At 43.4% G+C, this 14,613-nt stretch overlaps 1 protein-coding gene across 4 annotated transcripts in view; it reads right to left on the bottom strand.

The window, feature by feature from the left end:
• Window positions 1-14,613, bottom strand: part of NTF3 (neurotrophin 3) — a 293,608-nt gene that overhangs the window by 17,592 nt on the left and 261,403 nt on the right. For 2 of the 4 annotated variants that reach the window (XM_069628330.1, XM_069628329.1), the window contains exon 2: window positions 2,102-2,261. The exons of the other annotated variants lie outside the window; for them this stretch is intronic. In XM_069628330.1, the coding sequence (XP_069484431.1) occupies window positions 2,102-2,155 (54 nt within the window). In that variant the 5' untranslated portion in view covers window positions 2,156-2,261. The remainder of the gene's footprint in view (window positions 1-2,101; window positions 2,262-14,613) is intronic. 4 annotated transcript variants of the gene reach the window in all.

Raw genomic sequence — 14,613 nt, 5'->3', positions numbered from 1 at the left:
ATGGCCATATGTACGTTTTCATTTTAAATGGAGCATGGAGCATTGTTTGAGGAGGGTAATCCCAAAGGACAACTATGAAGAAAAACGGGTGTGCCTAATAAAGCCAAAGGCTGGTCAGGTGGTCAGTCCTGAACCAATCAGTACAAGCGATAGGATAAACGGTTTCAGCCATCTTTGGATGAAACCGTTCCTTCCTATATGTGGACATGGTAAACATGCAGAAATCAGCTGTGCTTTGTGACACAACCTTATGAGGAGCATGCCTCTACGCGACCCCGTGGATAGGTGACAGCACCCCTGGTTGAGTCACCTCACGTGAGCTTTTACCACTTGCTCTGAGTCACTCAACAGGGTTTGGCGAACACAACACAGGTGATGGACTCCTAGCACTCTGCCACTTCGTAATTAGGGTTCACGATTCAGCATTCTGCATGCTTGAACCGTCCAGAATCTGCAAATAAAAAAAATAAATACCTTATGCATCCCCAGAGTGAACAAAGCTGAGGAACACCACATGTCTCACAAATGCTGGAAAACCAGCTGAATTTCAAACTCTTTGCTATTTCAACTCATGCCTTATTATCGTGTTACTTGGAAAGATGTTATAAGCCTTGGCAGGCTGCCAACTTCATTTTCTATTTTTGAAGCATGTGAAATAGGCCTTGTGTTCCCTGCTTTTCGACATCATTGTGTGGCTTTCGGTGTAACGCTCTGAGGCGGCTTGGGATTTTTGGGATGACTGTGTCTTTATGAAATAAACTACTATTAATTAATGTCCATGTTTCATTAAAATGTCGTTTGCTACTTTTTTCTTATTGTGCCGCCTTGGTGGTCTGCTATAGCAATGCAAATAAAGTAACACGTGTGTGCCAACGTGACACATTCAATTCGGGAAGATACTAATCCAGTCCTGGTTTTAACTGTGTATACTGGTACTTGTAACCTTGGGTTCATAATAGGGAAATCCACAACTACAAGTCTCAGAGTACAAAGTTAAAACCAGGACTAGTGTCGAGACCTATGATGTTATTGAAGTCTGAAGAGCATTTGTTAGTGAGAGAACACATAATTCGAGTGCCTGAAACCTGTGGCCCTCCAGATGTTTTGGACTACGACTCCCATGATCCCACACCTTTGACTACGTTGACTGGGCATGATGGGAGTTGTAGTCCAAAACATTTGGAGGGACGAAGGTTGCAGAGCCCTTAATACAAATTCACTAGTGTGTTGTTGTTCATGTTATGTGGACTTTTTCACATTACTCACACAAAGGAAATGGTATCCATGAATATTTGTCTGGTTAGCTAAACAGAAAGAGGTAAAGGCGTAAAGGGAATTTCCCCAGAACATATTTGTTAATTCTGATTTGGTATCTTAACTAAGGCAGCTTGGCTTACATCCCAATGGGTTTGCTGTGCAGAAATGAATTGTAAGCAATGCATTTAGGAATGCTAAAACGCCCCTCCCAATACTCCCAACTCCCGTGCAAGGCAGCCTGGGAGATCAAACAGAGCCACCCTAACTGTAACATGACCTGAATACGCTAGCCATCTAGAGTCTCTGGAATGCCCCTCCTTTGAAAAGTCTGCAGCCACCTCCTTTATGGATTCCACAGCTGCAGCAAGACATGAATGCACAGGCTGGAACAAACGCAAGGAATGTGAGCCATTCCTGCACATAATCGCAACTCTCCGACAGGCTCTGCACATCTCCATTCCTTTTTTTTTTTTTTTTTAAATGCACGTTTCTCACACGAGGACATTTGCAAATGCGTCCTGTTCGTCTCTCAGAGCATGTCCTAATGTATCACTGTGCCATGCTAGATATGTCCCGTGTTTCTTTCTATAAACGGTGAAATGTGTGCAATTGCGTGGCACGGTTTGCTGCAGAGATGTGTTGTGCAATAGAGTCTAGCTCGGCTGGTTGAAGGATTAACTCACCATGAAAATGTCCCTTATTTGTTTGCTTGTTACCTCAGTGAATGAAATACATTTGCCAATAAAATGTATATTTAAAAATGTTTAACACATGGAGGCTAAAGAAACACAAGGGCGTACTGAGTGGTAGAAAAGGAGAGAGCAGTGAGGAGTGTTTTAAATACCTGCGACAGATGAAAGGTCGACTCCGACTTGTCAAGTGCGGAACCTGTGGCCATCAGGCTGTGTAGATGTTATGTCGGGTGCCTTTGGTGGATAAAGCAAGGACCAGCTGTAGCTGATTATTACCAACATTTGGAACTTGGTTCTAAAGTGCGTATCGCCCTAAGAAGGATGGAGAAGGGAGCCGTCAATAATACATTTCAAATAGCTTACAAATCAACAAACTAAAACTATCTCTATATATATATATATATATATATATATATATATATATATATATATTTTCTTGTTTTGCACCGTAAAAGAGAAACGGTTACACTTCATCAAAACACTGAAGGGCGAGTCACACATTTTAAAATGGGAAAAAGGTATAACTTACTCAGGTGAAAGTTGAACAATTTTCGTCAAAACCAGTAACGCCCGAGTCACAAAATAAGTTATGTTTGTAAGGCCTGCTTACAGGGGCGTTGCTAGGGGGGGGGCTAAGGGGGCTACAGCCCCTGATCTTTTGGTTGTAGCCCCGGATAGAATCTCAGGAGCTACAGCCAAAAGACTAGCTAGCCCCCAGTCCCAACAGTTCTGACATCAGCGTAGCCCCGGGTCTTTTCCAGACCTAGCAACTCCCCTGCCTGCTTATATGTTTTAGGAAGTTATACAACTATGTGTAGCTTATGCATGCGTGACTTGCTACCTAATCGGACAGAGTGGCCATTCGCAGGAATGGCTCAAGGAGAGGGAACTGCACAGGCTGGGGAGAACCCTCTGAGCTGTAAATTACATTGCTACTAACATTGCTTTTACCAAACATGCGTAACTTCATTTCCCACGCTTAGCTGCAACTTGTACCCACAGGGCCCGAGTCGTCGTGGAATATTTGCCCGGTTCATGGAACTTTGCACGGTTCCATGAAACAGGGTTTGTGTCGGCAGGGCAAACATTCCATGAATCGGGCACTAAGGGCCTAATACACAGAGCATTGTTCAATGGTTGTGCGCCATTATACAATGTGTCTGTGAATTAGGCCCTAAGTGTGTGAAAGTGTGTCAATTACTGTCATATTGTCAGAATGTGTGCAAGAAGATACAGCAGTAACGCAGACCCCCCCAACAGCCTCGAGGAAAAAGGAGTTCTAAAGTTAGACCTTTGTAACATTTACACAGTACTGCTTCATGCTTTAGACATCAGTCAAAATTCCCAGGTGTGGGTTTACGAGCTGTTGCTGGAGTTCAACAGGTTCATGGCACCCATGTCATGTGAAACTGAAATATTCACGATCGTCATGAATCAAGCCCAGGTACTTTAACAACAATGCAATCATGTTGTACACTGGGATAAACGTGAGCATGCCGATCAGAACGGGTTGCATTGTGTGTGTGTGTACGCGGGTGGATAGCTCAAGTGCAAACTGCTCCCCTTGGGAACAGGATGCCACATGGGTTGGCCTAATTCCAGACTTCATCCTACTGAGGGTCATACATTGAGCACCATGAGTGGGCAATAATGGTGACACCAGTTAGTTCAGTGCTTAGAAACTGAAAGAATTTGGCGTTAAGCACTATATGAATCTACACATTATTATTATTAAATCATTAGCTTTTAATTTAATAAGTCCTCCAGGCTGTTGGTAGGAATGAAGGTTAAGACAGCCGACAAACCTGTACATTCTATAGTTGAAATATTATCCCGAAACAACAGAAATGCCACCCTTCCCAAGACTATGGTACCCTGTTTATTCACAATACCTTGGACAATACAGCTTTATATATTTATTTTCCATTCTGTTATTATTTCATTTAATATTCCACATCTTGTTATTAAATAATGCATACAGAATTCACGTAATACATTTAAGTTCGCAAAAACAAGGTGGGTTCTGTGAGTTTCTCTACTACAGGCCCATATCCCGGGTTAGAGTCTCAACCAGAGTCGTTCCAGAGAAATGTCCAGTACATTTCAGTCTTTGTCCTGCCCAAGGGCAGTCCAACACCGAAATGCCGGGAAATTCTCTTCTGAACAAGAGTACCAAAAACAACCCCAGACACGTGTTTTGGGCCAGGTTGGGCCTCGTCAGTGAGGTGGAGCTGTGCCTCTCTAAGAACAGTGAGCAAGGTTTCCACGTCTGGATAACCCTGGTAATTTACGGTGAAAACCCAAAGCTACTTAATATGCAAAAATGAGGGGCGTTCTGGGAGTTTCTCTACTACTGGCCTATATCCCGGGCTAGAGTCTCAACCAGAGTCTTTAGCTCACCATCCTTTCACAGAAGAGAAATTTCCACCACATATCAGTCTTTGTCCTGCCCAAGGGCAGTCCAGCACCAAAATGCCTGGCAATTCTCTTCTGAACAAGAGTACCGACAGCAACCCCAGACACATGTTTCGGCCTGGTTGGGCCTCGGAACTGTGCCTCTCTAAGAACAGTGAGCAAGGGTTCCACGTCTGGATAACCCTTGTAACTTACAGTGAAAACCCAAAGCTACTTAATATGCAAAAACAAGGGGGGTGTTCTGGGAGTTTCTCTACTACTGGCATATATCCCGGGTTTTCACCCTAATTTACCAGGGTAATCCATTTGTGGAAACCTTGCTCACTGTTCTTAAAGAGGCACAGCTCCACCTCACTTGCGAGGCCCAATGAGGCAGAAACACGTGTCTGGGTTTGCTGTTGGTACTAGAGAAACTAACTCTCAGAACCCCCCTTGTTTTTGCATACATTTAAGTTCTACTTTACTAGTTTGAAATGAAGTAATCTATCTTGGTATCTTGCAAAAATATTGACTTGATAAGTGTTTCTATTTCATTACATCGCCATGAACTGACTCTTCCTTCCCGCTTTCCCTTCCACAAATGTAGTGTTGATAGAGAGTGGGGAAAGTAAGGGACGAAAAGATGGCCTGAAATGTGCATACTATCTCTAAATATTCAGCCACCCCCGGGTTAGTCTAATCTATGTAGACAATGGGCCTCATTACGGGTCGGGCGTTAACCCTGCTGGTAAAACCGACAGGTTGCCGTCAGATCTGGAAACATTACCAGCACCTGATTTCCAGGTGCCACCGGGCTATTCCGAGTCCATTGGCCAGAAAGTCAGGTACCAGTAATTTTGTTAGTCCCCATTCCCATGGAGTCCACTAGGACTCCATGGGAATGGGGACAAGGGAGCACTGCCACCGTTAACAACGGTAGCAGTGCTTCCGTGTGAACTCTGCGAGCGGGTGCTGTCCCGCCCGGCAAGTCTGACCCTGGTGGGCGGGACGGCACCTGCCCGCAGAGTCGTAGTGTGCTGGTAAGGAAACAATGGTTCTGGTAGGCTTATCGCCACTGTTGTTTCCGGAATGGCACTATTGGAATGAGGCCCAATGTCATGGGAGATTAGGCCCAATGTCACAGGAGATTAACGAACTGTCAAGTTGGAGGTCATACACATTACATGACATGTTTCCTACATAGGGCGATATTGATGGCAGTAGCAATACCAATCGTGGGTGCTTTACAGACCTTTACAAAGTCATGAAATATTAGTTAATTGAACTGGCTGGTGCGGGATGGAGCAAAAACTAAGGCAGCACCAGTGTAAAGAGGATAGGCAGGATGAGGAGAGCCCAATAACATTCAATGCAAGGGGTTGAGTATTAGGATTATAGTGAACCACAAAAAGAAGGGATTTGAGGTGGGAGTGATGTTGCATGGATAGACAAACCGTGTTAAGGCAGAGAGGTGTTGTGAGAATGTAGGAGGTGGGGTTAGAAAACGCAATACCTTGTTGAGAAGAGCAAATGTGTAGAGTGTGGAGCAGTAATCCAGACTGCCATGGATTAGTGTGGTGATTAGTCTATTGGTAGATAGCTGAGATGACAAGTGGTCATTGGGGGATGACTGGAAGACATAGCAGTGCAGGTGAATTGAGGAAGTTTCATCTTGTCTTGCTGTCAAAAGGAACCACCAGATTATGAGCCTTGGGAGATGGGGTAAGGAGATCAGGAGTGAAGCATGTAGGGGGAAGGGGTGTCTTGCATTGCAGGGTGGAAGAAAGACGACATCCTCTTTAGAGAACTTAAGCATGAAGCCATGCATCACAATTCATTGACAGGTAACAGGGCAGGCAGTCACTAATGCCAGAGGCCAGCTCAGCGGTCAACAAGGGGAGGAGAAGATACTGTCATTAGCAAATAGATGACATGAGCATTCAAAGAAGGAGATGATGGAGTCAAGAGTAGAGTGTGGGGAAGTGGGGGACTAAGGTAATATATTTCCATGTCATCTATGAGGACTAGTTGAAAATCAAGGTACAATTGTTTAATTTGATGTAGACTTTACTGCTTCTGCATTCACTTCGCCATCAAGTCACTTTGCCAGTTTTATCTCTTCATATCTTCACTCCTTCTGTCTTTCATTTCTTCTAGCATTCATTTTGTCATTATACGGGCAAACCCCTGGTAAACATCTTTTCTTCTATTCTTCCTCCTATCCACATCCTTTATCCAAACACTAAATGCAAAGCTAACCTTAACCATCTCTATTGCCACCTTCATGATGTGAAGATGCAGACAAAGTATAAGCAAAAAGAAGCAAATGCAAGAAGAAGTACATAAAGTGAATGTAGACGATGTAAGACGTAAGGATAAAATACGTTTTTAAGCAAATTAAAGGGGCGTGTATCACTCCAAGGAAATACATTGAGTGATCAGTCATGCAGAAGACAGTGTCCTGCAAGCCAATATGTGAGAGAGTGTGATTAAGGCAGGGATTATCAACAATCTCAAATGTGGTATACATACAGATCAAGTGGACTGATATCGAAGAGAGATGACAGAGGTGAGCCTTCGTGAAGGACAAAGAGATGTATGCAAGAATTGTCTTCATGGAGTTTCTAATGTATAACCCAGATTGTAGATGGTCAGTTAGTCATTTCACAACCAGAGAGTCAGTGATGCAATGGAGGACAATCTATTTTAGAAGGGCATAATGGCGAGGTAGAGGAGAGATAGGTCAATCATTGGAAGGGTTCTTGTGGTCAGCCGTAATTTTCTTATTAAAGGCATAATTGTTGGCCCTTTCAAACCGTATGGGTTCATACTGGAGTACAGCTATAGCCTGAGGAGAGGAGAGAGGTATGAACTGGTTAACAGTGCCCACTCCTTGATTGTGGTGTGAAGGGGTCAGCAGTACCCCCGAGAATGTGTCGGCATCCTGGAAACTCGGTGGCAGGTCAGCTATGGTGTTTGCTGGGAAGTTCGATAGTGAGGTGTGTGTGAAGGTGTGGGGTGTAGAGAAGGAAGGAGGACAAGGGTGAGAGAGGGCAATATTGTTGTCCCATATTTTGGAGAGCTTGGAGGCGATATAGCCTGCACATGTATCAACAGAGAACAAGGTGGCAAAGAGTGGTGTCAAGTGGTAAGTGGGGTCCGAAATGACAACAATAGCTGCCACCCCAAGTTGTCTACCGTTTGCTTTGGTTTTTCCATACCTCTTTCCTCTATGCACATAGCTTTGCACTTAAATTTCTCATTTTAATTATACGATATACCCTTGTTTAAGCAGCTTGGTGATTATTAAAGGACTTATTCTACTCTGCGCAGAGTTGATAATTGGTACACATTATCAGTGTGACTTGTGTTCCGAGGTAAGCAGGTTGAAACTATAAGTAGCACAATTCTACTGGTAAAAAAGCCAAGACTGGATAAAGGTTACCCTGATGACATGGATCAACTTAGTTGTACACACATGTATTTATCACATGGTCCGTCTTCAAAATTGATTAATTTACACTTCTGCTAAAAATGTCTAACCAAGTAAACAGACCACGTTGTAAAGATGTGTGGGTAAGTGAAGGATTCCTTCCCTTGGGTGGGACCACAATCTGGGCGACTTTACCAGCTGAACCAAAAGAACGCAAATGCCTTTAATATTTAGACAACTAAACAATTGTTTGCTACAAAAAATTAAAGTCATGTGTGTATCCAGTTGTCCTGCAATGCATCTTGCATACACTCTAATACAATGCAGCTGAACAAACCCAGTGTCATGAGACAAGCACTTTAGGACCCCTTTGAGCTCTATAAAACCATAACTCAAAACACATTTTGTCATGGCTAGAACTCAGTTTAATTGGAAGAACACAGAGTTCACTCTGCAGCTATATATGTCACTGAGTCACTGATTATGGTTTTGCTAAGTGTGGAATCAGGTTACCGCATGCTCCACAACACTGAAGTGTGCATTCAATGCAGATTTCGAAATGATGTAGTCGAGTCACAAACAATCCTCTTTTCTGGCACGACTTGTATCTGTTGAAAAACTGTTCGGAATATCTGACCACAAACAATATTTCAGAAAAAGAAATACAACTTAAGTATGGTCAGAAAAAAAACGTTCTCTTGGTTATACAAACATACAGCTTGCGCCCAATACTGCTGGTCTGCCAAGCCTTATTTTAGGCCAAGGCCGATATACGCCTGTACCATGTTAACTAACAATATTTACATGTTACAAACAACATATATATATATATATATATATATATATATATATATATATATATATATATATATATATATATATATATACATATATATATATACATATATATATATATAATTAAGACATGGAGGAAGGAAAAAACCGCACTCCAAGCATGAGGTCTGCAGGTCCCAGTAAACAAAGTAGCAAACTCGAATCCAAGTGCCAGAAAAACGAGTTTAATAGATGGTTAAAAATAGTAGGCAAAAAACACACAGCAAACAAAACAGAACGCCAGGGCAGTGTCCTTAACGACGCGTTTCGCGCTTCTCCGAGCGCTTGATCACGTTATATATATAGTCCACAAACCCTTTAGGACACATGAGAATACTCACATTTCCCAAGAAAAAGAAACGTACACGCCACACCACTGGTCGGTGTATAATTTCGTTTAATCAACATCTCTTCATATTAAAAAAGCCACAGAAAACATGGCAGAGGAGAACAATCTCCTAGCACAATTGTGCTAGAAGACAGATACCTGGCAGAGGAGAACAATCTCCTGGCAGAGGAGAACAATCTCCTAGCACAATTGTGCTAGAAGACATACACCTGGCAGAGGAAGGAGAATTGTGCTAGACGATTGTTCTCCTCTTAATATGAAGATAGTTTGATTACACGAAATTATACACCGACCAGTGGTGTGGCGTGAACATTTGTTTTTCTTGGGAAATGTGAGTATTCTCATGTGTCCTAAAGGTTTTGTGCTTTATATTTCACAAGATAGGTTCCTCTTGGAAGTTCGGCTGTGAGTCTCATGTTCCTTTGGCGTCAGTTTTTATTTTTATATAAAAAAATAAAAATAAAAATATATATATATTTCGCAGAAATCTATTCCTTCTGTATTCATTTTCATTCATATTCAGATGGAATGAAATACCCAGATTCCGTAACGTATCATGGATCACTGGTTAAATAACTCTGTGACAGAATTCAATATGGGTGGGTTTGCAATTTGGAGCGTTATTTTAAAAAAAATAAAAAAATCTATGCTGAATTCCATGAGAATTTCCTGGGAATTTGTCTAAATATCCTACCCACGAGGGAAGTATTGTCAAGAAGGAAGCAATCCGAGGAAAAACATGCAGATTTTGCCAGCCTTCAGAGGCGTTGGAAAACATTAAGCATCTATTATTGCACTGTCTGGGGGTATCAGCCGCTCGCTCTACACACCGTGGACACTTGTTTATAAACCTAAACTTCTACGATGAAGGGGAATGGTGGTGCAGACTAATGAGTGGGGAAAAGACATCCTGGGTCATTGCGGTAGTAGGATTTTTTCAAGCTATTGGCCTCCTAACCGGATGGACATTGGTTATCAAAATTTCAATCTCTTCTATGTCTATAGATACTGGGAAAGCCGGAGATAAAGAAACTTCCAAAGGAAAGCAAAGAAAAACGTGTTATTTTCTATCAGAATTGACTTCGCTATTTAAAGGGAAAAGGCTCTTGTAAAAATTGCTTTCTTTTTAACAATTAAATCAAGTAATAAAAAAATAAAAAAATTATATTGTGCAGCTAAGAACCCAGAGGCGTGAGGGCGCAGAACAACAAACAACATAAATAAATACAGGAGCATGTGAAACAATAACTTTGGCATGTGTTGAAACAAACAGTCACCTGTGGATAGTAACAACCAATCTCATCAAATGCGAATATCAGACATTCAACATCACCAAGTTAGAAATAATCAGGGAGAGCAGAAGAAAATCTCAGTGGGGGGGTATACGTTTAAAGAATCAGATTGGAATTCGAGGCACCTCTGGGCAAATATTTACAACGTCTGAGAAAGACAGGTAAGCTGCTACCCCCACAACCCACTAAAACACAGTCACTATTGGGATGCGAGCACCAATCGCTCTGGTACATCCTACCTATTGTGCTTGTTTCCTCTCCTAGGAAGTGTGCTCTGCTAAACAGACTCCACTTTCAAACGCCACACGCAGAAAGGTATAGTGTTTACAGCTACAGGGTAACATGTGCCTTCCTAAAACAATAAACATAAATTCCAGCAGCCATGAGCTACCTTTAAACCTTCTGTCACCCGTCTTCAGAATACTTTTAACTGCATATCCTCATTTATTTGCATGTAGTACTTGGGTTACAAGTATAAAAAACAACAACAATCTGGTTACATGTACTGGCATCTGAGGAAATACAGTTAACATTGCCTGAACCCAAATCTGATGTCATTAAATTATCCATTTGGTTTCCACTGTGACCTGCAGCTGGCGAGCCATTTGTGTATCTCACCTGCCCTGGGGAGTTTCACCCACAAATGATGGTAGCTTGACTAGGAAGCCCTTTTTCCTCTGCTGGGAAGCTGTGACATATATCCCATGAGAACAGGACGTAAGTCCTCCAGTGGTGGGCAGTATCTAGGAGCGTACAAGTTCCTTCTGCACCATAATGGGAAATTCACACTATTATGTTAAGTTATAATGACTGAAATTCCTTTAATCAGAATCAGACAGGTAGAAGGAAGGACATGGTAGGTGAGTGAGCACTTGCACAATTGAAAAGGGGCCAGACATCTTGAGTATGCCCAGGCTCCCACTTCCTTCTCGAAACCCACCTAACTTCCTGCAGGTAAGGCACTCTGGGAGCTGACATTACAAGCAATAACCTTTGTTACAACAGTAAGGATTGGTCCTTTACCGAAATAATGCTTGTAATGGACAAATCCACAGTGGCAATGCGACTATTTAAGGGGTCAGAATACCCCTGCTTGATTGAATCATCTTTTGGATACCTTTTGCGAAGCATAATTAAGAATCATCTTTGGAGTAACTTCAAGAGAATCTCAGTGGGACCTTTGAGTAAAAGTTGCCCAACATTCCCATCGATTGGGTGATGGCAAGGACATCAAAGGAGGGTGCAAAGCCCTTCCCTAACTGCTTCAAGGGAACACTTGAAGTGACCCAATGGGCAGAAAACTTGACTGCTGCTGGACATTTGTACATAGGACAATGCCTGCTGAAGTGGTAAGTATTGCCAGTTTTCCTGGCAACCTTCATGGCTGCGAAGAGCAGAAGATGGACTACCTTGTCTCAGAGACCAGTTGAAAGGCCGACAGAACCGTAGGTAGAAAAGGGAGCTGATTTTGGCTATTCATGCAACTTCAAATGACCTTTGGCCACGGTAAGCACTTCATCCTCCTTCAAACTGCTACAAAGACCCAGAAGAGCTGCCTTTGTCACTCTCTCAACTATGGGCCACTACGACCGTCTAAGCTTGGCTTTACCAAACTTCACCGATCCACAAGCCTTTACTGCTTCTCAATCCACAATGCATTGTTGAGATCCAGTTTAGCCAGCTTGCCGCTGAAGCTGAATATACATTTTCCTCAGATTGAAACTCCATTGTGCCTTCGAGTTATGGTGACTTGACATCCCCTGCCTGTTACAACCTTCTCAGAGCAGTTAGCTGTTCCCACTTGTCAAACGGCATCACTGTGTTGAATTCCTGTGTGCCAGTGTGCCAACTTGAACTGTACTCGATGCACCAGAAAGATCCCAGAAACTTGTCTCAATGCTGTTGAGATTGTGAAAGAAGATACAGAAGATAAACACAAGTGGTTCTTTAATGCTGGTCTTGTTCTGTGGGTTCTACTGACATTTAAGACATTTGAGACATAAAAATATATTTGTGAGCTCCTACAAGACTATTTACCTGCAGACCCCTGTTCCATGCACAGAATGCCCTTTCTACCAAACTCTGCATTACCTGTGCACCTCATCACAGGCATAGGCTGTTAGTGATTTTATTAGTTAGCCTGTCCTTTAAGTTTCATGAAAGTCTTATTTTGTAGAACCTTAATAAGTAATTTATTTTATATTGGCTTTTTACATACTATTTCTTTTTGGGTGCATCCATGATGATTCACACTCTGCCTCAAGATTATATCATGAGTTTCGCCCATGCTACTTTAAAGAGGCAAAGAAGGTTTGCCATTCAGGCTGTGGCTGTTTCACCTTTGTGAATGAAATCACTGCCCCCGAGTATTGGTGTGGGCCTGCTGCTCAAGCGCTTCTGTGATAACCTGGGTATCACTGATCAGGCCCTGGCCTGGCTGACCTCCTTTGTCACTGACCGACCCTCTCAGGTCCAACTGGGGTCCTTCCTCTTTTCTATCTCTCTCTCTACCTGTGGTGTTACCCAGGGGTCTAACGTCTCTCCTTGGCTGTCCAACCAATACCTGGCTCCTCCAGCCCACCGCATAGCTCTTTGCTCCAACTTTCAGTGTTATGTGGATGACACTCAGCTCTGTGTCAGTCTCCCCTCGGCCACTTCTACACCTTCTCTCATTCCTGACTGTCTGCAATTCAGGAGAGGTGTGCCGCTAATGATCTCTGCCTCAATGCCAGTAAGATGGAGATCCTCCTCTTTGAAACACCAGCTCCCTCCTTTCCTCTCTCTCTCTCTGGCTGCCAACTTGGAGACCTCTTCCTTCTCATAACTGTGAGGCTAAGAACCTTGGGGTAATCTTTGACTCCACCCTCTCCTTCTCTCCTCACATTTTTGATGTTTCTAAAAAGTCAAAATATCAGCTACACCGCCTCCGAGGTATTCTTCCCTTTCTCACTTTCCCCCAGAAGCTCACTGTCTGCAGAGCTCTGGTCCTTTCAATGCTGGACTATTGCAACAGCCTCTTTTTAAATCTTCCTACCTCTACTTTCCGTCCTCTTCATCTGATCCAGAACAGGACAGCAAGACTTGATCTGGCCCCAAGCCCAGGGATTGTGTCTTTCCAGCCCTTAAATCTCTTCTTTGGCTCCCATTGGCAGCAAGGATCAAGTTCAGAACCCTCTGCATTGTCCAAAAGGTTTTCTGGGGCCTGTGTCCGCACTACCTCCAACTCTCTCTTCATACGTATCTCTTTTTTCGGCTGGTGCTTCTCTCTGGAACATCCTCTCTGCCTCTCTCAAGCTTGAGCAAAACCATTTTTGGTTCCGGAAGCAACTCAAGACCTTTCTCTTTGCGTCCTCTTTCTCTCTTCCTCTCCTCTACTGATAATCCGTCTGTTCCACGCACCTGGTAACCTGCCCACCCTCTGAACTCGGGACCAGGTCCATGCCTGTCCAGTTGCACGCTGCTTCCTTGCTTGCCCCCCCCCCAGGACTTGTGGTCTTTATCTGTAACCCTAAAGTCCATCCACTCTCTGCACTTATTAGTCACCCACTGGTTGCACCCTCTGATTACAGACACTTAGCCACCCATTGGCTGCACACTGCTACCTGCCCTTCTCCCTCTCCCATCCCTTGTGCACGTCTCCACTCCCCTAACCCCCCCTTTTTTTTGCACTTCTCCCTCCCCCCTCCCTGCTCTTGCACGAACGGAATGACACAAGGCCTAATAAGATCATTGTTTTGTCCTCCTGTTTGTTTCCCCCCTCCTTGTCTTGCCGCACCTAGAAACACTTGGGTACATCCATATCATATATTATCATATCAAGTAAGAGTTTGGAAGTTCTGTACTCTTTTGGTTTGTCATTTCGTCACACTGGTGGCAAGCAGAAATTAAGGTGGATACCATGAGAAATGTGAAAGTCAGAAGCCTTAGCAATCTGTGTCAGGAAATCAGACTCCCCTGTGGCTGGATGTTTAGTAAACCTGAAATTCTGAAAAGCCTCCAAGATATTGAGGAGGCAAGGAGTGATGAGAAGGCCCTGGGAGCAGGGTAGAGACTGATCCCAAAAAACAAGGTACACAATCCAGTGTGTGGCACAGAGGAGGAAGAGAAAAGTGACAGTGATAGCTGATCTGGTATTCTTCCCAAACGGAGGGCTGTGTGGTTTCCTGTAGGTCCGGCTCACATCTAGGTTTCTGGGTACATTTTCTGTAACTGACCTCGCTACTAAACAGATCCTACTGGTAAGGACGAGGTAGCTCTAGCTCACAGAAGTCGAGAATCCTAGTGATGCTGTAGCTGTGCAAGTTAGAGGTTGAGTCACTGAAAACCAGCTTCTTGCAAGGCGGGAAATACATCAAGCCATGG

This window comes from Ambystoma mexicanum, chromosome 12, assembly GCF_040938575.1.
Source record: "Ambystoma mexicanum isolate Mex_15411 chromosome 12, UKY_AmexF1_1, whole genome shotgun sequence".
In the NCBI taxonomy this organism is placed as follows: domain Eukaryota; kingdom Metazoa; phylum Chordata; class Amphibia; order Caudata; family Ambystomatidae; genus Ambystoma; species Ambystoma mexicanum.
The sequence above is the reverse complement of the archived record's forward strand: the minus strand, read 5'-3'. Positions and strand labels throughout refer to the sequence as shown.